The sequence below is a fragment of the Ursus arctos genome, unplaced genomic scaffold (assembly GCF_023065955.2).
Source record: "Ursus arctos isolate Adak ecotype North America unplaced genomic scaffold, UrsArc2.0 scaffold_16, whole genome shotgun sequence".
NCBI lineage: Eukaryota > Metazoa > Chordata > Mammalia > Carnivora > Ursidae > Ursus > Ursus arctos.
Genome location: NW_026622830.1, coordinates 58,632,759 through 58,656,427, shown reverse-complemented (window position 1 = coordinate 58,656,427; position 23,669 = coordinate 58,632,759). Strand labels below are relative to the sequence as shown.

The 23,669-nt window shown below is 44.2% G+C and overlaps 1 protein-coding gene across 8 annotated transcripts in view; it reads right to left on the bottom strand.

Moving 5' to 3' along the window:
* The window catches only part of LOC125282099 (focal adhesion kinase 1-like), a 91,402-nt gene that overhangs the window by 12,826 nt on the left and 54,907 nt on the right, over window positions 1-23,669 (bottom strand). For 3 of the 8 annotated variants that reach the window (XM_057312989.1, XM_057312987.1, XM_057312988.1), the window contains one exon: window positions 18,424-18,650. The exons of 1 other annotated variant lie outside the window; for it this stretch is intronic. In XM_057312989.1, coding sequence (XP_057168972.1) covers window positions 18,424-18,618 — 195 coding nt within the window. In that variant the 5' untranslated portion in view covers window positions 18,619-18,650. Of the gene's footprint in view, window positions 1-5,999; window positions 8,388-11,679; window positions 18,651-23,669 lie in introns of those variants that run through there. 4 more of the 8 variants (XM_057312990.1, XR_008959608.1, XR_008959610.1 and 1 more) reach the window with 4 other exon arrangements.

The window sequence follows — 23,669 nt, the reverse complement described above, 5'->3', positions numbered from 1 at the left end:
AATAAAGGTAAAACCACATCAGTTTAGCATTATCTCACGTGCAAAATTTACAAGCTTTGTCAACCATATCTAGTCTTACAGTAAGCACTGGCGTCCAAGAGCTTAAAACATTGCTACAGATCAGGGCCTGCAAAGTATGGCCTGTCATCCAAATCCAGCCTGCCAAGTGACTTTCCTAAATAAAGTTCCCCGGGAACGCAGCCACGCTTCTTCGTTATGTGCTGTCCATGTCTCCTTTCTCACTACAAAGACAGAGCTAAATAGCTGTAACAGAGTCCGTGTGATCAACAAAGCCTGAAATACTATGATCTAGTCCTTTACTCTATAAAGAATATGACCTCTATCCTCAATTATATGACCGTAATCACTTGAACTCAAATTAAATGGTTAGAAGTACCTTCCGTGGGTACAACAGGAACGCAACAGGGCAACGTTAACGGACAGACTCGGGTAGATTTTTAAGTCCTGGACTATTATGATAAAACAATGTTTTGTCAGCATGACATATACAGTATAGGCTAGAAAGGGATGACACAGCAGGTGCGGGGCTCCAGGGAGCATGCTGCTAACCACGGCCAAAGGAAAAGGAGGGAGCAGGAGTGCGAAAGCCCCCTGCATGGCTTGTCCAGGGATGGCTCACTGGAGGAGCTGGAGACGAGAAGCACGGGAGGGCTGAAATTAATACGCACACAAGGACACGAGCCCCGTTAAACAAGTGGTCAAGTCATGAGGAGAAGCTGATGTTAGGGAAGAAAATAAGCTCAGCTCTGGCCTCGTCATCATCAAGACACCACTAGAAAGTCAGACAAGGTCACCAGGGGGCATTTTAAAAGGCAAGTGTGCAAACAAGAAGCAAGGTCCAGACAAAAAGCTTGAGTGAGAGTCTCACGCCACATGGCTGCTGGCTCCGAGCCCGAAGGAAGCAAGTGTGGACTTACAACGAAGAGGCTCAAGCCCAGAACTTGGTCAATTCTTGGAATCTGGGGTCAAAGAAAACAGAGGCCAGGAAATGAGACAGAGAAGACACAGTCAGGGAGTGAGAATATTACACTAATATTTTCTTAAGTCCAACCTTTTTATTCACTAAAATACAAAATACGTGAACACCTCCAGATTGCTGTGGATTACACTGGGACTTTCATTGTTGGTTGATTTTTCCTTAATGACAGTCTCAGAAGTGAAAGGGTTCATCGCTATCTAGAAGTCTTGCCCCTCCTCGGAAAGCTCTTCATACTGCGCATGCACCGGTCACGTGTGTGCACAGGGCTCCTCCCCTTCTCCCCACGGACCACAGGTCTCTGCCATTCAGGGGCCTCACCTTCTGTGCGTGTGCCCAGACTCAACAGCTAGTCCCCATCACATGCACACACCCACAAAAGAGCCAGGCTCTGTCTCCCAGGGCACCGGTACCAAGATGCAGGTGGCCAGTGGCTCCAGCCCACACCACAGGTCGGCTGTCTTCTCCGCTGCACCGCGGGTTCTGTTTCCTCTGTCAGAGCTTCTCCACAGCAGCACAACTAACATTTGAGGCCTGATGTTCCCTGTCGTGGGCGAGTGCAGGCCCTGTCCTATGCCTGTAGGATAATCACTGGCTACTACCCACTAGAGGCCAGCAGCATTGCCCTCTCTCCAGTTGTGACGACCAAAAATGTCTCCGGACAATGCCCCTGGGGGGGCAGAGCCAGCCCCGGTTGTAGCTCAGGGCTGCTAATCGTTGCCCGGCCTCTGGTCTCTCTCTGCCATCTTCTTCCGCACTTGCACCTGCTTTCTTGTTTGTACTTCCCCTCCCTTTTCACTCACCACAGTGGCCACCACCAGGGCGCTGTACCAGCGTCATCCCTTGCTTTCCCCTTATTCCCCTCCCCAGCCAACTTTTTCCTCTTACGTCATAAAAACCTCAATCACACGTTCATGCCATGTGTGTTTGCAGGGAAAGTACAACCATCTGCAGAGCCTCCACAGAGCTCCCTCTGGCCCTTGGGACAACACCAGCCTGGGGCTCCTCTTTGCCATGTTCATTGGTTGATGAGTATTCAGCAAGAGCTTTCTTCCCACCTACCTCTGGGTTTCAAGTTTCTTACCAACACGTGAGGATATTTTTGGAATGATTTGCTCAGATATAGAATTTCCCCTCCACATGTAGGAATTTTACAAAAACAAAATCTTAAAGAATCATACACAAAATCACAACACTCCGCATGAGAAATTAAAAGCAGGATTAGAGGGATCATTATTCAGTCCAGTAATGTAGCCCAACTCATCAGTAGTATTTCTTGCAGGACTATGCGCAAAAGAACAAGAACAAGTCTCTTCAATTTCATGAACTTATCACACACACACACACACACACACACACACACACACACACACACACACACACCTGCGTTAGCAGACGTCAACTATCCGGGAGCTGAAGAAGCCACACCAATTCAAAGTCCCATCAGCCTGGGGTGTTCTGGATCCTCTCCACCCCCACCTCCACCTGGCATTTCTCTTTCACCGTGGTCACTGATATTTACGGCAGTAAGTGTAGAGAGGACTGGGAACACCCTCATTTGATGACTGGCCATTTTGGAAATCTCCTTTTGTGAAACACCTGTTTTTTCTAAAGAGTTGTCATTCCCCCTCCCCAACCCCCATCTGACCTGTAGGCATGCCTTACATATTCAGGGCACGAGGCCATTGTTAGACTCCTATCTTCTGCCACTCCAAGACCTGTCTTTCACTCTCTTGGTGGTATCTTGCAAAACTTATTTTAAAAATCTTTTTATTTTAATGTTATCTTTTGAGGAAGAAAGTTCATAATTTTTATGCAGCCCTATTTATTCGTTTCCTTTTTAGGAAATTCTTTTAATGTTTTGTTTATAAAATATCTGCCTACCCAAACGTTATAAGAAGATCTATTTTTTCTAAAGTTTTATTACTGACGTTTAAAAAAATGTAATAGGGGCGCCTGGGTGGCACAGCGGTTAAGCGTCTGCCTTCGGCTCAGGGCGTGATCCCAGTGTTATGGGATCGAGCCCCACATCAGGCTCCTCCACTATGAGCCTGCTTCTTCCTCTCCCACTCCCCCTGCTTGTGTTCCCTCTCTCGCTGGCTGTCTCTATCTCTGTCAAATAAATAAATAAAATCTTAAAAAAAAAAAAAAAAAGTTTTTACTGGGTGCCTACTACTTACCAGGCACAACTAGCTAGAAACGAGGCACAGATCAGACAGTAAGACCAAGGCCCTGTGGGAGAAAAGTCATCCAGTGGATCGGCAGTGGGCCCTACAGACAGAACGGTTGGAGAAGACCACAGGAAGAGGGGAGAGCAGAGCACTCGCCCTAAATGATGGGAGGTCTAAGCCATGCTGGAAACGGCAGGGGAGCACATTCACCAGAGTCCCAGCAGGTACAAAGACTCCAAGGAGCAATACACACTTGGCTTGTTCAAGAACCAGGAAGAGAGCCATGTGGCTAGGGTGGAGCAGGTGGAAAGTTCTCCAAGATAAAAGTCTGTCCCATTCACCAGGCAAGAAAGCTGGCGGCAGAGAAGATCCTGACCCAGTACTTTTGAAAAGGGAACACTGAAATGTCAGAGTGCAAGCCGCCGGAGTGCAGGAAGGGGAGTGAGAGCAAAAGGAGATGGGGCTGAGAGATGATCAGGACTCTCGAGTTGGCTCCACGGATGATGAGGAACTACTGGAAGCCTCTGCAGAAATGATTTACATATTTCCCTGGATGTGTATACTTTTAAAGACTTTTCAGCAAGTCCTATGAGCTCTACCTTAAAAAATCCTTGTATAACTGCTTTTCACTCCTTCTATTACTGCTCCCCCAAGCTACCAGCTTTTAGGATTTTTGTCTGGTTAGGCAAAAATTGGTTTATTGGTTTCCTGTAGGTCTACTGAATGAAAGTGTGATTTTGATGCCAAAGGCTTGTCTATAGAGACAAGAACGAGGAAAAAAGTTCACTGGAGCAGCCCCCAAATTTAAATGCTAAGCAGAAGACAGTGAATGGTCAGTAAAGTAGGAGGGTTGGGCACGCAAGAGGTGAAGCACAGAACATTGTTAGGTAAGAAATGACTGACAGCATCAGCTCCTAAAGGAAGGTGGACTGCAGTGCGAAGGGGAAGAGCCCATGGGAGGTATAGAAAAAGGCAGCAAGCCAGATCCTCAGCAAACTGGGAGTTTTACTTGGAACTATGAACTATTTAGGAATGTGTTTTCAAACTGATTAACACATTGCCATGTGCAGGCCTCTGTATTTCCATGTTAAAAAGGATAGTGAAAATCATAATTTAAAAATTGTTTACTATTGTTTGTTTTCTTTTTAATTATTAGGAGAGCTAAGTTTTAATCTTTTATTACTATTTTTGCTTTATGTATTTTGAGAAATGTTTTTAGAAACTTACAAGTTTAATTGTTCCATCTATTTCTACTCTTCATAAATTCTTGTGAAATGAGCCTTTTATTACTATGTGGTTGTTCTCCATATCCCTAAGAATGTTTTTCTGTCTTGAAACTTTTAAAACAGGGTTTTAATAAAGCAATACCAATCCCCTCATCCCCCTGGTGAGTAGGTAGGAAAATTCTTCTGTCTATTCATCCATCCATCCCTCTCCTATCTATCCATCCACCCATCTCTCCAGCCAGCCAGCCATCTATCCTTCTATCCATCCATCCATCCATCCATCCATCCATCCATCCATCCATCCATCCCTGTATCTATCCATCCATCCATCTTTCTACCCATCCATCCACCATCCATCATCTCTATCCATCCATCCATCTTTCTATCCATCTATCTATCCATCCATCTCTTTGTATCTATCCATCCACCCATCTTTCTATCCATCTATCCACCCATCCACCCAACTTTCTATCCATCCATCTACCCAACACCCATCCATCCATCTCTCCAAACACCCATCCATCCATCTTTCTATCCATCCATCCTTCTATCCATCCATCCCCTTCTCTAACCACCCATCCACCCACCACCCATCCATCTTTCTATCCATCTACCCATCCACCCACCATCCACCCACCCATCCATCCATCTTTCCATCCATCTATCCATCTTTCTATCCATCCACCCATCCATCCATCCACCCACCCACCCATCCATTCATCCACCTGCGCACCATCCATCTATCTAAATAAAATTAAACAGAATAGAATGCCTCTGGATGAAAACCTTAGAATTCAGTGTTCTAGTGAGGCTGGGTATGGTTTTGTGAAGTACATATGTAGACCTATATGTACATAGTTCTGAGACACGTACATGTATATGTGTACCGCATCTTAAGGTAAAATATTTCTTCCTGTAAGTCACATAAAAATGTCTTCATCATCACTGTTTTAGATACCTGTCATAAAGAGCAGATAGCTGGACTCTATTTTTTAATCACACACTAACAATCTCTGACCAGTTACTGTTAGTCTGCTTGAGCTTATTTCCAAAGTCTAGTCTGTGACTCCTCTTTGTCCTGCTTTCCAGTCCCTTCCTTCTCTCCTTGCTGTGGGTCCCTAAAACTTACTCACCCACATATTACTTAGCTTATAAAATCTACTTCTAATGTTTCATGGCTGTCTTAATATACAATTTTTTTATTTTTTATTTTTTAATACATAATTTTAAAACGTGGTTGATAGCTTCAATTCTGACAGCCTCTCTTCTGACATGCATCCAGTATTTGGGTTCTACTTTTTTAATATAAAAAAATCAGTTCTTATCATTATTTGTTTTTAGAGCCAATGCTTACTTTGAACCACCCAATTTTTTCCCTAGTACTCCTTCTTGTATCTGAAAACCTCCTTCGGAAATCACTTTTCTTTCTCCTGAAATATGTTTGTAGGGTGGCAAACTCTCTGAGGAAAGTACCTCTGTCACCCTGCTCTTGAATGGCAACTGAATCTGACGAACAAATACAGGTCGCCAGTTACTTTTTCTCACCACTTGGAGAGAAATGTGGAGAATTGTGAATTTTTCCCTGGTTGCTTTTAGCATCATCTCTTTTTCTTTTGTACACTATTTGACTATAATCCACCAAAGTGTAGATTTATTTCATTAACCCTGTTTGGGATCTTACGTTAGTCCTATACCTGAGGACTTCTGGTATTTGCCACTTCTAGAAAATTCTCAGCTATTGCCATTATCTCTTTGGAGTATTTCTTTTTCCTCATTCTTTCTATTCTCTTTGAGAGCCCTGCCCAGAAATGGGTTGACCTTCTCATTCTTCATGCTACATAACGTGTTTTCATACCTACCACATGTTTATCTCTGTGGGCTATCTTTTGGGAAAATTTTCTCAGATCCACACTTCTGTTTACTAATTTTTCAGCTATATCTAATTTGCTGTTTTATCCATCCAGTGGTTTCTAGAACTTGTGTTTGGCCTTTTTTCAAATCTACTTGGTTCTTTTTAGAATAGTCTCCTGTTTCTTACTGACACTTTACGTTCCGCCTCCTTTGGCATGCATGGACAGGCAGTATAAAGCCTAACCCTCCCAGAAGCACCTACAGGGCCCACCTGTGCCTCCAGCCTCTTGTCCACACACCTTCACTGGTGCAGACAGTGCACTGTCAGACCACTTCTTGGAGCTAAAACCGCAGCAGTCCTCCTGAGATGGGCACGTTCATTGAAAAAGCCTGCACTGTGAAGTCAGCTACATTCAAGTCAAAGCTGTGTCCCGAGCTCTGTCCGTAATTGGAACTTAAATCAAGTTTGTTGCTTGTTTCCTCCGTCTTCACCTTATAAGACTGGGGAGAGCTATGTGACATACATATTTTACAGGCTGCAAATGTACAAAGAGTGCACAGCTGGCCTGGCGCCTGGCTCCAGCCACGCCTCGGTGACGATACAGCAGTGGCGGTATCTTCACCACCTCCGTCAGCGTCAGGTTCAGCACTGCGTGTGGCAAAGTTCTACCTCGCCCAGTCTATGCTTGCCTTACTTTTGAGGGTTCAGGCTCCATGAAAAAGAGTAGTGCCCACTCACCTTTACTTGATATCAAGCAAAATAAGTTGGCTTAAAAGAACAGAAACAGAGCTTGTATATGCAGCGGTCTACACTCCGCATCTTACTGAGCACTAGGGCTACCGTCATAATGCACTGTGCCTCTGACTTGTCCATATAAATTAAGAAGGTAATAGAATTGTATGGAATAAAAATACCTGCAGGTATTTTTAACTAACTTCTAGGTATTCCTGGCTTTTAAACACTTATTTGATTGACTGGCAAAAGAGCTGGAGGTCAAATCTCTGCTAGCCATTGATGTAACCCAACCAAACTATATTATCACGGAATATCCTGTTAGCTTGTCAGTTCCAGCTGTTTGATAAAGCTGAAAATACAAGCATATTTCTCTGGTAAACTGTAACTAGGACAAGATCGCATTTGACTAGAGATTTATTAACCTTCACATGTTTGTTTTTCTTTTCGAATGTGTCTTCTAATCGATTTGGGTGCTGAACTGAAAGTGACCAACACTGAGTACCATCCCCAATCCACAACCACCTTTGTCTCTGTGACTGTGTCTACAAAAACAAGGGTGCCTGCGCACGGGGCTCACCTCCTCTCACACTCTAGTGTTTTACACATATGGTTTCCGGCTAACGTGTTGCTCTGCTTAACAGTGGAAAAAATTATTATTTTTTGGAGAGAACCAGAGAAAGGACAATTGTAGAGAATCCTTTTAATTCACTTTCAGTCACAGCAGTCTCACTAAGGTCAGGACGAGTCACTACCTCATTTAATTGTAGCACGTGAACGTCAAGTACACACCCAGTCCTCTCAGGCGAGCCGGAGCGTACCGGGCTCGCGAGCCGTGCTGCCCGTTCATGAGATAATTAGATGTGGTCTCCTCAGGGCTCAGGAAGTCCTGCTGCACAAAAGAATGCTAACAGGCCAGATAGGAAAAGAATGAGGAATTGAGCTCTTCAAACCGAGGCTGAAACAAAGGAGTCCTGACAAGAGAAGTGTGACTAGCCAAAGGCCATCACCACAGAACCCCTGAGAAGCTCAGGCAGTCCAGAGTCGGTGGTGCCACAAAGACAGACGGAACAGAAGTCTAGAAGAGATCACTGGTTAATCATTACCAGCCAATTGTATTTACACAGGAGTTGTAATTACAATCAGTAAGAAAATTAAGCAAAGACGTTCATCCTCTTGTGTGTGATTTAATATGCAAACAAATCAAGTGTGAGTCACGCCAAAGTAGGTATGTAATCTTACTTCCACTCCTCTGGTGGGTGTGCAAGTTCATACTTCTCCCTCACATTGGAGACACCTATATCCAAATGGAGCCAGTGAACCTCCTCTGACCGCAGGTGACTGAGGCGAAATCCATAGCAGGCCACGTGCTTTACTTTGTGACTGTCCACTATCTTCTGAATGATGCCCTAAAACATACCCCCCACAAAAATGACTGTTATAAACAAACAGAAAAAAAACAACTGTATGCTAAAAATTAATGCAATGTGCATTTCTTTTAGTTAGTTAGCAGAAATCTTTGGTAAAAAGAGTATCAAGTTAAATAAATTACTTCATTTTTCTCAGGAATCTTTTTTCTCAAATAGTATTTTTATGAACAAGGAAGAGTTCTGAATAAAACACAAGAGGCTCTTCCCTTTTCATTAGTGATAACCGAGGCACGGAAACGTAACATGCATTTCTGCAGCTCTACCTCTGCGGCACCCCCAAAACCTGACCAAGCATTCCGGCCGCCCCCTGGAGGTCACGTGCTGAGAACTAGACCTAAGGAGGGGGTCCCACTTTCTGAACCCAGGACAGCATACTGGTTTAGACCAGGCTACAACTTCATGTCATTTCTTAAGAAACACAGTTAGAAACATACAATGAAGGCCACGCTTCTGATAGTATCGATGATGTAGGAGAAGTTACTGGAAGCTAGGCCTACCCAATCTACTATGAGCTCTCTGTCGCTTACAATGCAGCAATCTAAAATAGTCCCCAAACCTAATGCTCCTGACACACGTGCCCATGAGTTCAGAGTTGAAGGCGGCAGGGAAGGCTGCCTCGCAAAGATGAAGCTTATCCTGGGACGAGGGCAAGGAAGCCGTAACCCCGAGTCTTGACCTGTGCTCTCACGGTTGTGGAGGTCTCGTGCGTACAGGGATGTAAATGGGCAGCACATATGGAAGACTCACATGGGAATACAGCAGAGACCATCCGCTCCCTTACGTGAAGGTGTGCTCATGATAACCACTGCACTCTTCTCAACACTTCAGGCCATTCATAATTTTTAATGAGGCTGCTATTAACATGCAAATGACTGCTAAAGAAAATCACTGTTTTTTTAAATTAGCAATTAACTGAAAGCATCATATTACTTGTAATATAAGGCACATCTTAAAAAGTTCCTACGTATACTAAATATGTCTATATTAGGGCATGATGCTGTTGATAATAAGAATGTTCCTATCCCTACTCATGAGAAAAGAGAAGTAACGTGTCCTATATATGCAAAACCTGTCAAGGACCCAGTGTGTCCACACTAAAGGCATCATCACCTGCCCGTGGTCAGCCTCCCCTTCAGACTACTGGATCCCAGGAGAAGGTTGTGTATCAAGCACGGGAGAGTGACATCATCGGGGAGAAAGCACGGACAAAGGACAGGCTGGAGGAGTCAAAGGCAGATGAGCTCTCTGTGGGACAGGAAGGATGTGTGCAGCCTACAGATGTCTGGGTGAAACTGAAGTAAGCATAAATGTCCTTCCTGGCTTTTGATTCAAGGCCCAGAATTTCTGTCAGGCCACCACGAAAGACGCTGCAGGTTGTGTCTACCCAAGGGCACCCAGCCACGGGGCAGCGGGAGCCGAAACCCAGCCCGCCCCCTAGTCTTCACCTCTTGTGCTCTGGGGCAGGGGATCTGCCTAGGGGGAAGAGACAGCCATTTCGAGTAATTCTTTCAGCGGCAACTTCTGCAGCTTCTCCTTGCCAACAACACAAATCCCTGAGCTGCACAGGACAGGCACTGGCACCGCTTTCGAATTCCCACGAAAGCGCTTTGTCTTCCTGTCCCAGCTCTACCAATTCACTACCGAGAGCACACCGACACCGGTGGCCCTCACTAAAGCTCGGGTTTTAGCACATCTCTTTACTCCACAGCAGCTCCCTGCTAGCACAGACTCCAGAGCTGCCTCTCTGCTGTTAGGGCCGAAGTTGATGTTCACATCTGTCCCCAACCCTCTGTCTCAGCAGGTCTATCCTTCGGGGACAAACGGTTTCTTACTGTTGATGTACCATCCACAGTCTGAGGGAAATCCCACCCTTTCTGGATGCCCTCCCTGATGACCCCTAGCAAAGGTTATCTTCATGACCTCTCAAGGAATGGGCACACAGATGCCTACCTGCAGAGAGGCAAGTGTACGGACGCTTAGTCCAGAGCTGCGGAGCCCAGGGGAAAGACAGGCTCCCAATCTGGAGTTTTATGGGATAGATAGAGTTTTAGTCCATTCACTTGATCACGCCACCTGAAGACACCCAGTGTGACCTCAGGTTGGGTTCTGTTGAACAAAGAGTTCCCATCCTGCAGGACCTCCTCATTAAACAAGGTAGCAACTTTCACTTTCCACTAAAAAATTAAAAGCAATAAACACACAGACATTTCCCTTTATTTCACGTTTTGCTTTTTCTTTATGCTTCCATACTGTGTTCTGTCCTGTTTCTCTAGAACTCCTGAATATCTCACTGCTGACTCAGTTTGAATGGTGGCCAAGATTATGAATACACAGGACTTCTATATTTGAAGCTCAGTACATACACTCAGTAACTTAAATAATTTTGAGAACCAAATAGTTGGTTCTGCATAACTGAAAAATAACTTTGAGGACTAGGTATTTAGTAAGGAATGCACACTCAAAAAAAAAAAAAAAAAACCCCAAACCCAACATTACTACCATATGGAAAAGTATGCATGTATTATTTCTGGAAGACGTACATTCAGAAAAAGATCTCTAGGGAGATAACAGGACAAGGCTTTATAATTTGCCACTAATGGCAGCTGAATTACATTTAAATTTCTCATCCTGGTTTGATGTCCCAGGACAATCCTACCCTACAGTATATAAACCTACACTTTGCTACTCTGAACTATCCCTTTACTCATCTGTATCATATCCCAGAATTTGGAAATATATAATTTTCCTGATTAATTTTCACATGAGATATTCGCAGGAAAAGAATTCTTCTTGAGGATGAAAAGACACTAGCCAGTGTGTACACGAGGCTTCCATCTCATCAGGAACAGAGCACGTAGCCTCAGAGCCATTCTACTACGGGGGGACAGTTATTGTCTTGTCAGCTTCCTTGCTCCGGGGGAGAAAGGGAAGTGGAGGTGCACGCAATTCTGCTATGAACGAGCTTCTAGCTGGCATCGTACACATGCAGCAGCACTGCTTAGAAACAGACGCACTGGGTCAAAAGCTACTTTAAAATGTGACGTTTTGGAAGTATGGCCACCAGGGAAACTATACCAATTATACTTGGCACACAATGTTAGAGACTGTCCTTCACCTCATGCCAATGCTGGGTAAAATTAATCTTAAAGTGTTTATCGATGTGACGGACCATAGAAGGGGGGGCATTTCATTATTATAATTTACATTTCCCTCATTATATACTAGTGAGATGACACTGTACTTTCATTTCTAAAAGTTCTTTTTATGATTCTGCTTGGTTCCACTTGGTCACTTATCTTTCAGACTATGCTCTAGAAAGAAATAATGACCTTTCCACTGGTAGAAAGAAATCCTGCAAACCATTCCTTCATGTTCATCCACTCTTGAATGTTCACTCACTCTTTTGGTCATTTGCATCTAGCCTACATCTGGTGGTAAGACAGCACCCTTAGCCTCCAAAGCCTTAATCTAGAAGGAGAGAGGTGAGCATGAACAGTCTGTGGGGAAGGTGGCAACAAGATAACAAGAGATACTTGCTGTGTCTAGCTGTCTTCTCACAGTGATTTGCAAGATGTCTTTATTCTGAGAGAGATCTAAAACCACACACTGTGTTGTGAACAGTGCTCGTGTCTCTACTTCCCCCCAGGAGTTACAAGTGCACTCATCACTACTGATCTGTTTGTTACAACGTCCGGCCGTTATTTTTCTGCGTCTCTCTTTCAGATGCTCCTCACAGTAAGGAAACCGACAGCTGTTACTGTCCTCGGCTCCTCCTGTGCAGGTCTTTCTGTACCACAAAGAAGGCGTGGAGATCCACACCCTGCTCTCCAACATGAGCGCAGCCCTTCTGTCGGCTCAGCACTCACGCAGAAGTCGGCCCCAACTCGGCCAAGACAAAGCACGCCTGTGTCTATCTGCTCCCTACTGCTGCTGTAACCAATAACCACACACGGAGGGGCTTAAAAGAACACAAACGTATACTTCTCCGTTCTGGAAGATCCCAAATCTGAAATGGGTCTCACTGGGCTAAAATCCAGGTGTTGGAAGGGATGTGCTGCTTTCTGGAAGCTCTCGGCCGGCCTTCTCCAGCTGCTAGAGGCCCCTCTGTGCGTCTGCACTGCAGCCAACCCTTCATCCGCAGTCCCCTCCCTCGGACCACAGCCAGAAAAGGTCTGCGGCTCCTCATCTCCCCCATCTCAAGGTCATCTTCATCTCGGTAACATCTTCAAAGTCCCTTCTGCCATGGAAGGTCACATATACACAGGTTCTAGATTAGGATGTGGACTCTTTAAGGGCCATTCTTCTCTCTACCACAATCGCCATCTCTAAGCATCTAGTGATAAGAGAATTCTTTCTCATGCTCTTACTGTCTCATATTCTTCTTAACACTGCTTTTGAGTCTGTTTTTTTCCTTAAGGATTTTCTTTCTAGTTTCTTCCTGGATGATACTCTCCCTCCATTAAAGGAATAATTTAACTAAAATCTCTGTAGTCCTTTCCTGCACCAAAGTTATCTGAAAAACCATAATCAGTGTTCGAGCTTTTAAATGCACATTCACCCGATCCTCTATCAGACAGAAAAAGTTTACGTTTGAGACACACATAAGGCATCTGTGACACCACCTAGCAGTGAACACTGGAGACCACGGGACTACCACACACTGAGTTCCCCAGGCAGCCCTCTGGGCTGAACTCAGGGAAAACTGCCTGCTGGCTGCCTTCCCCTACGGCCACTAGCCATTCTTAGCACAGCACTGTTCACAGAGCTCCTAACTCCCACAAACTCAGAGAATCCCACACTGTTCACGTGTCTGCCCACTCTGGTCAGCAAGCCGATTTTAAATTGATCAGAATGCTTCTCTCTACTGTTATTCTTCCTACTACCAGCTTGGTTACAATAGTTAGTCCTAATCCAACCAACTCCATTCACCTTTTAGCAAACTACAGGACTGAATTTCTTGTGTTCACTTCCTCTTGCAGGTTCAGGTAATTACATCACCTTCCTCTAGAGGCTCACGACGAGCACTGAAACCTCGCAGTGTACTACGTAGTCAGGAAAGGGCACTGGGCCTGTTAATAAACTTGAAGATAACTTTGAAGGTGACAAGAATATTGTCCAACAACTCAACTGCAACTTAATCTTTAGCAGCATTATATGGTACTTGCCCAGATTTGGTGTCTGGGTATAAAATGGATTATTCTAGACCCTGTGATTTAAGGAAAATAGTAACAAGGTAGGAATGAAGGTCTGACAGAAGTTATCAGTAAGGACAGGTATGGTTTTCAATAGGTGTAATCTCTGATTATCAATTCAATTTCTTTTACGGTCATCAGTCTACTACTTTCTACTTCTGCAACCAATGTTCCTAATTTACATTTCTATCAGAAGTACTCCATTTCATCTAGGATTCCTGTAGTTACTCCAATGGGGCTCTGTCAAGCACCAGTCTGTGTGCCTGCTAGGCCCTGCTGAAGATGCCGGGGACAATACCAGGAGGCAGAAAGGCCCCTGCTGTCACAGAGCTTACGGTCTAGGGGAAGAAAGCAGAGAATAAAAGAGCAAACAAATCAAGAAACAAGACAATCTCAGCAAGGACAAATCATCATCAAAATGGGGTGATGGGCAATAGAAAAGGTGGCAGAGAGGGAGCTCTCTGGGGCTGAGAGGCCGAGCGAACGAGGGCAGTCACTGGAAATAAGAACAGGCCACAAAGAGCCAGATCCTGTAGGTCCTCGTAGGCTGCTGAAGGAATCTGGCTTTCCTCTGAGAGAAATGGGGAGTTGCTGGAGGTTTTGAGCAAATGACTGATTACAAGACTGGCATGTTAGAGAAACGGCGCAGGAAGCTGAAAGTCAAAGGGAGCGAGCTGGAGGAGAGAAGGTCATGGGGCGCGACAGGGAGAGGAGAGTCAGGGGCTTCTGAAGGACCTGAATGTTCACCCTACATGAGACAGGAAGCCACAGGAAGGTTCTGAGTTGAGGAGTGACACGCTCTGGCTTTCATTTTCATAGGGTCACCTGGCTGCTGGGCTGTGAACAGACTCAGGGGTTCCAGGGGGACAGCGGGATGTCAGGAGACCATGTGGCTCGAAGAAGGTGTCGCAGTAGGGGTCAGATGAAGTGGGTGGATTCTAGGTGCATCTGGGGACCGTGTGGCAGGACCGGCTAACGTACTGGGTGTAGGGCGTAAGCAAAGGAGGAGCAACAGATGATTCTAAGTGTCTGAAAGAAGGGAAGCCCTCAGACTGACACACAGTCCTTTCAGAGTCAGAAGCGTAGAGACGGAGGAGAGGGGCAGATGCAGCTGGGCGGCACACAGGTCCCAAGTTCAGAGGGAGACCAGTCAGAATGAGGGCAGGTGTGGAAAAGGCAGAGCTGGATTAAATGGTGGTCACAGCTTGAAGAGACCAAGAAGATGGAGGAGAGGTGCACGGGGGCTGCACGGAGACCACAGCACGGTGGTGACCTGTGGCCGCCTGCATCCCTACAGCACTTCTTTCTGGGTTCACGGATCTGTTCTATTATGTCTCCTGTTTTCTTAAAGACAGCCTGTGGGATTAACGTTCTACACCCTTATTTCTCTAAAGACACCTTCATTCCCAGTCTTCATGATTGGTAGTCTGTCTGGAAGACTTCTGCGGTACAACTCACTTTCCTGAGCCCTGAGAAGATGCTGTTCCAGTGTTGTCCTGCATCCAGCATTGCTGATGAAAAGTTTGATGTAAATGTCATTCTGTTTCCCAAGTAGGGGATTCCTCTGGTAGAATCTGGAATTTTCTATACACCCTTATTATTCTGAAGTACCACTACAATGTTTCTAGATGACCATTCTTATTCAATATAGTCCGGCATGAGTTAACCCCAATCTGAGCTCTGGAGCTGCCTGGGCCTTGCTACTGACCCGGGGCCAACGCTATGGCCGAGGTAGGTGATGTCTGCCCCCGTGGGCTGCTGCTTATTTAGGGGCAGGATGCGCCAGTCTGCCAGCACTTGGCAGGAATCATGACCGGCGTTATGACTCGCACCTGATTTTGGTCGCATCTGGGCAGCCACACCAGCCAGGTTGAGGCAGATGACGTAGACAGAACGTGCTTACGTGCCCATCTCACAGAAACCCCCCCCCACCGAAGAAGGTGCTGGGCCTCCTCCTACACAGGTGGCCACGTGGGCCAGGGATGGCCTCCGAGTGTCCGAGGCCATGAGGCCTGCACCTGAGACACTGCTTTGTACGCTTTGCCTATAAATGCTGTAGTCCTAGGAATCCTTTCAACAACCATTTAAATTAATTAAAATAAAGTAGCACATATCTGTAAAAGGAGTAAAATTACTAACTGCAGCATGAGAAATAAAACCTCTATAATGAATTACAACAAGAATCCAGATATTTTCTCAACGCCTCCAAAGGTGCTGGTTCTTGAGTAAAGCAAATTACTTTCTACTGAGCACAACTGTCTAGCAGAAATGAAAATGCAAGCTGTACATGTTCCTTTAAAATTTCTAAAAATAAATAAATAGAAATGGGTGAATTCCATTTTAATAACATATTCCATTTAACCTACTATATGTCAAGAACATGATCTTTTCAACAGGCAATCAAAACAGGTTATTAATAAGATATTTTACCTTCTTTTTTCACACTAAGTCTTCAAAACCTTGTATTTTTACACTTACAAGACATCGGCTGAGACTGGCTACGCCCGGGTGTCCACCTGCTGCACACGGTGCCCAGAGCAGGCAGTGCAGCAGGGTGGGGTCTGAATCGAATTATTCAGCTCCTTTGGGTTGTTTTCTAATATTCGGTTACTTTGGATAACAGTAAGCTATCTCTTTTCAGAAACTGGGTGGCCTGGCTTCCTCTTTGCTACCATTATTAAATGGTCTGTTGCTTTCTACCAAGTGCCTATGCTTCCAATCTGAACTCAGCCCCGCACCCATTTCTGCCGGAGGTCACTGGGCCTCAAATGCTGCCACGTTCCTTCCACTGTACCCCTAATGATATATGCCGGTTCCTTTATCTGTAGTGTTCCTTGTGTGGTGCTTCTTGGGGAGAAAGACTGCATGGACATGTGCTTCAGTACTATTCTGTTCAGTTGTGCAAATCCATTACTTTAGAATTAAACTACTGCATTTTCAAATGTTATAGCATTAAATGAACATGAGTGATGAATAACGCCCACCTTCCATCACAGGAAAAGCTGTGGTGAACCAATGCCAACTCAGAGTTCTTTGCCTCAAGGTGAAATCATCAACTGATGGGACCTATTTAATTTCAAACATTTATCAATTACTATGAAGTAAAACCACCTGGTTCTCAGTCACATGGATTTGCTCATATTGATCTTCATAAAGGTCCGACGAATATGTTCTCATAACTTAGGAATGTGAATCTGGTTTAAGTTCTTCTTCACAATATAAACGTTTTCATCTGGTAAGTTTGTAACATTGGCTAAAGGCTTGACATGTGCCCAGGGATCATTGGTTTTCTCCTTGATATGGATCCTCTTGTGTATAGTAAATTTGATACCAAAACACCTTTATCGTGGAGCCTTTCCACGGTGCATTTTCAGTTATAATCAATCTTGAATGTTTGCTAAATGTCTTGTCAAATTCACATCTCTGAAAGGGCTCCCCTCCTGTACAAATACTCGGAAGTTTATTAAGGCTGATGCAGTGCTTTAAGAGACTTCCTCATTCACTGTAACTGAAATTCACAAAGACTAGAACATATACTAAGAGCCTTCCCATAAGCTCTACATTTGCAAGGTTTCTCTCCAATATGAATCTTCCAATTAACATTAAGGTAGAACACTGGCTGCTGGCCTTTCTACCAAGTGACTCTGTTTATAAAATTAAATATAAAATAAAACTATGGGAAAGCTAGAAAAAGCTATCGAGCTTCATAAAAAGTTGAAGCTTTTTAAAACAAGAGACTACTATATTTCAATTATACCACAAGTAGATGTTAGTACATATTTAAACCCTGAATGAATTATTCACCTTTGAATAATTAATCCACCTGAACAGTGAGTACTGCAATATTATAGAGGTAATGGAAATTACATAGAACTTCAATGTAATACTGTGCCCTTCAATCTAAATTCTGTCAATCCCTTTAATTTGCTTAAAAGTACTTAAGGCATATAAGTTTAAGAGCAGCAGATTAAATAGCTTCATTAGTATAAAAAGAAAGGGGGGAAAAAGATGTATCTGTTCATCCTGGCATTGGACACTGTCCTCCTTAGAGATGAACACGGAGTAGGCAGAGGGAAGGAAGGAGCAGTTTCTCTGTAACACCTGGCCAAAGTAAACACCTGCTGAAAACTGGCGTCCTGAACTCAGTTGTCTGAAACCACACTGCTACCCTCTCACCCCCCACTCTCAGCAATCTTGGCCCACGAAGCGCCTCTCACCTCTCTTGGCCACGATGCTCACTGGCCGCCCACAGGCTACCACCCACACTCAACATTACTCACACAGGCAACCTCGCCACCAGGATTGCCTTGGGAAGCACACTCTGCACTGCAACTAAGGCCATGGGTGTCTCCTCCCCACCACAGTAGACAGTAAGCTGTATAAGCAGGGACCCTTTATATCCCCAGAACCTTGACAAATGTCTGGTGTGTGGAACCAATCAGTTTTTGAAGAACCTATCCTATCTGGAGTCATGCAGATACCTTCAAAATTCACTTTATAGAAAATAATTTATTTCCTAAGTATTAGAGGTTGTTTTAATTGCTTTGTTCTCTTATGTCCTAAAATGTTAAAAAAAAAAAAAAAGAGAGAGAAAAACATCAATAGCATTATATGAATAACATGATTCAGTTATTATTTTCCTAAGATATTTTACAATTAAAATTCTGTCAGTCACATATTAAGTGAATAAATAATATAAAGAAAAAGTTAACATCACTGTAATATGGGAATAAAAATTTTTATCTTTTTTGGTGTGTGCCATTAACCTAGGCCCATGTAACTTTAATGTCCATGAAGGGTCTCTCCCAGGAAAATGCACTTACCCTGACATCGGTAGCATCTCCATGCCTGATCATACTGGCCCAAGCAGCTGGCTCACTGCTGTTGTCAAAATAATGAAAGACCTTCAACACTCGCTCCATTGCCCCAGGGGAACATTCCACTCCGGTACCCAGGTGAGTTGTGGTACTCGAATTTGGTGTGTGATTCAAGTTTGGGTCAAGGTAAGCAGCTGCCATTATTTTGCTAGATGCTATGTATCTGTCATACTCTAGAAGGGGGAAAAAAAAGCTGTCAGTGTACCATATTTGAAATCTATTAAAATGTGGTTAAAATCTATTAAAACATGATATACTGATCCTTATATTAACAACACTGCTCTATGTTCTTCCCCTATGGTCATGTCATATGCAGAAGGTGAGCATCGGGAGAGCAGAGACCTGACTGACCAAGATAATCGCTGTACTCTCCTGCACCCAGAGCACTACCGAATTCACAATAGCATAACAAATATTTGTTAAATTTTCTTAACAAATTAAAAGACCAGGAGTCCTATTTTAGCTCTGTCAAACATTCACCATGTTATCTATGAACAATGTCACCTCACCGTCCACCCTTTTAAAATCACAGCCTTTAAATCTGTGGAAAACCTCACAGGAAAGCCAAATATGTTAATTTTGCTGACTACTTCTGAAAACCTATACATGAGATGCAAGTTCTTTCTTCATACAATAAAAATGCAATGAGTGGTCATGACACATACGAGGCACTGGTGACAAAAACCCCAGAGTTAAAACCAAGTCCTCCCACTTATCCAGTCCCTCAGCAGGAGAGTCAGACAAGTCACAACTGAAAATAAAACGAAACCAGAAAGCACAAACCAACCACTGTCTGGTCTGTCGGTGTGATAGGAAGACTTCCATTTGAATGTGGGGCAATAGCTTGGCCAACATGAACACTCCCACTGAGAAAAGTCAGGTTAAAAACCAGACCAACGGGGCGCCTGGGTGGCACAGCGGCTAAGCGTCTGCCTTCGGCTCAGGGCGTGATCCCGGCGTTGTGGGATCGAGCCTGACATCAGGCTCTTCTGCTATGAGCCTGCTTCTTCCTCTCCCACTCCCCCTGCTTGTGTTCCCTCTCTCGCTGGCTGTCTCTGTCTCTGTCGAATAAATATATAATATCTTTAAAAAAAAGAAAAAAAAAAAAAAACCAGACCAACGTTTGGAGTCCAAGACATTGTGAGGCAACCAGGACAGCAGGGGACATAGGTGGAGACATGAAGAGACACTGAACAACAGCTGCCTCTTCCCAAAGGGCATTTGCCAATTCTGGGCCTTCAAGAGCCTGAAGATCCAAGAAAAAGCCACCAATGAGAGAGAAACCGGCTGAGCTTTTGGCAGTGAGAGACCAAGTTATGAGCATGGGGACCCTAGGACTCTGGTGAGCAGGACAGGCTGGAGAACTGAGCCACACACTCCGCTAGTTGTCCCTTTAAGATAGTTACCAATCCTGAAACCAAGCCCAACGGGAGCCATTAGAAGCTCAGTGAAGCTGAAGACAGGCAGAAGAGACTAGGAGTCCACCTGGGCCCAGCAGACAAAACGGGAACAGCATGACAGACAAACTCAACCTAACCAACAGAAAGCACTACACCCAAGCGCAATTCACCTCCGCAAGAGAAGTACCCACTAACTACGCACAGGAGGCAGTCACTAAAACTGACCACGTGGCGGGTGAAAGAGCAAGATTCAATAAATATCAAAGGACTAAAATTATTAAAAGTATATTCTGTCTCTAGCATTAAAGCTGGACAACAACAAAATAATTAAAAAATCACCAACTGTCTGGAAAAAAATCACCGTTTGGAAATTAAGCAACATATTTCAAGTAACCCATTAGCCAAAAAGAAACTCAAAGTATTCTCAATTCAACAATACAATTAAAAAGAAAGATCAATACTACATGCAGACAGAGCTGTCATTAGAATAAAATCTACGCTTTTATTATTTTTTTTAAAGACTTCATTTTTAAGTCATCTCTACACCCAGCCTGGGGCTTGAACTTACAACCCTGAGATCAAGTGTTGCACGTTCCACCTACTGAGTCAGCCTGGTGTCCCTAAGATAAATACTCTTAAATGCATGTATTAGAAATGAAGATTGGAAATTAATCATCTAAATATCCATATTTCACAGTACAATTTGGAAGCTGAACAAAATCAAGGTTTGGTTTTTTTTTTAACAAGAATAATGCAACTGATAAACCTCTAGCAAGACTAATCAAGGAAAAAAAAGATAAGGCGAAAACTAATGACAGCAAGAATGAAGCAGAACAGATAACAGAATGTTAATAATAGGAAGTAATGATAGAATATCAGATATTATTAAGAATATCATGAACTATGTCAATGAACATAAAAGTTGAGATGCATACACAATTCTTTTTTAAAAGATTTTATTTATTTATTTAACAGAGAAAGAGCACAAAAGCTGGCAGAGGGGCAGAGGGAGAGGGAGAAGGAGGAGGAGGCACCCCAGTGAGCAGGAAGCCTAGCTTGGGGCTTGATCTCAGGACCCTGGGATCATGACCAAAGCCGAAGGCAGACACCTAACCGACGGAGCCACCCAGGTACCCTGAGATGGGGCATACACAATTCTTTACAAAGTACAACTTAAGCCCAAGCCATTAGAAACTGCTGCTGTACGAAACCAAAACCATAAATATAAAGCCCATTTAAATAGACCTATTCCGTTAAAAATGGTCAATCTGCAATTAAAATTCTTCCCACAAAGGAATATCTGAATTCTTCCAATAATTTAAGGAAGGATAATATTAATCTTACAGAAATTCTTCCACTGAACAAAAAGGGAACATTTCCCAACTTATCTTATGAAACCAGCAAAACACTGACACAAAACCAGTCAAGGACAATATGAGAAAGGGTACGAATCAATCTTTCTTACAAACACAGGTGCAATAATCTTTAAAAAAAAAAAAAAAGATCAGCAAATGTCATCACGCAATATTTCATAATGTATCATGACCAAGAGGGACCCGTCAGAGGAAGGCAAGGGTGGATAAACACTCAGACAGAGGTCTCTGTTTGCAGCAGTCTTCGTCACACTGTCAGAGCACGGGAGCCACCAAGACACCCTACAGCAGGTGAAAGGATAAAAAACACTGTGGTCTATCCAGGCAATGGAATATTTAGTGCTAAAAAGCAATGAGCTACCAAACCATGAAAAGACTTGGAGGAAACTTCAATGCGTATTACTAAGTGAGAGAAGCCGATCACACTATATGATTCCAAATATATGACATTCTAGGAATGGCAAACCCACAGAGACAGTAAAAATTTCAGTGGATGCAGAGTTTGGGGGGGGGCAAGGATGAAAAAGTGGAGCAAAAAGGACTTTTCAGGCAGCAAAAAGATTATGTAGGACAGTATAATGAGGATACATGTCATTATATATCTGTGCAAACCCGCAGAACGTACACCACAAGAGTGACCCCGACAGTAAACCGTGGACTTCGGCGATAACTGATGGGTCCATGTAGGTTCACCAGTTATAACAGATGTACCACTCTGCTAGGGGATGCTGATAATGGGGAAGTGTAGCAAAAAGCCTCGCTTGGGACTTCTCATTCCATAGTTGAGACCTGCTCAGGCATCAGAGCTCTGACACTCAGCACACTGCCCCAGGCAGCACTGCGGGGAGGGTGGGGGAGGGGGGTGCAGGGCAGGGCTTCCTAAAACGGAATGCTAATCTCGCTGCTGACTATCGGAGCCTCCGCTCTCCCTTGAACACAGAAGACAGACACCTTTTCTGCTCTTGAAAGAAGTAGGGCAGTCCCAAGTCAGGGTGTGAGGAAACAAGGTGCTGACAAAACTTGGAGTTCAAGCTGGGCCTCACCCCACAGTCTGATATAAATACTCCATAAAATAGCACAGATGCAAGAGAGGAAGCAAAAAACTCCCAGAGTTCCCTAGCTGATATTCACTATAACACCCCAAGATCCCACCAAGACAGCAAACTGATTCTCCTTGAAATATGCCAGCCCTTTAATAAAACTTGAGATGTCTGCCAGAACATGAGAGAAGGAGCAAAGAATGCAAACTGTTACAGCTCAATTTTAAAAACTTCAGACATAAACAAGTTTGGAGAGTTTTTAAGAAGTTGGTGATGACCCTAGTTACAGGAAATCCTTAAACAAACTAGACTGCTGTAAAAACCTTCCTCTCCCAAATGTTGTTCTTTCACACAAGATTCGGGTTTCTCTTCTCATCAAGAGTCTAATCTGAATACACTAAATTTCCTATATTGATTTTACTTAACAAAGAGCTAACGTTACTTAAATATTTAATGTTATATCAATACGTGACCGCCTGTATTTTCCAAAAGTCGCCGTGAAAGTGCCTCCTGCTCCAGTGTGACTCTGCCTCTCTCTTCCACAGGTGGAGGCCACGTTCCTTCCCCTCACATCTGGGGGGGCTCCTGACGCACCTAAGAAACATCCCGCGCCAGGTATTAAGAGGCAAACTAGGTTCCCTTGGTTCTCTTGGGCTGCTCGCTCATGAAACCCAATCACATGCTACCCAGAAGCGCAAGAAGCCCGAGAACTGAGCTCCAAGAACCAAAGCCTGAGCTGAGCTGCCCGCTGACAGGCAGCATCGAGTTCCGAGGCCCGTGGCAGAGCCAGCCTCCGAGTGGGCCCTCTGGCTGCCCGCTGTGCCTCCTGAGCTCCCGCCACATGGAAACAGCTGTCCCTGCGGAGCCCTGTCCAGACAACAGACTGGAACAAAATAATTCTTGTCATTTTAAGCCACTAAGTGTTGGGATGACTTGTTATCAACAAAGATAACTAATATCGCATGGATCCCAACTAAAGGAAGCACGGGTGGTTCTCGCTTTGCACAGGAGTGTGGGGCCTACGATGACTTGACAAAAGTGGTTTGAACAGCACTTGCCTTCTTCTTCCCCTTGCTCTATGACTAAAGACACAGAGTAAGTATCTTTCCAATGCCTTGGCAAACTGTCATGCTCCTTTCTAAGTTTTGGGTCAGCCTCCATCATTGTAGCCTCGTACATTCAGTGTCGTAAGCCACCTCCGAAACCGCCTCTGCTACGAACTTTCTTGCCACGTCTCCTCCTCCGGAACATCCTCTTTTTTGTCACAACTCTCTTCCTCACTTGTCAATAAGTTCACCTTTATTTGCAAAGCTCCTCTGACCACACAACTAGAAAGTCTGGCTCCACAGCAAAGTCAACATTCCTACAGTCAGCTATCT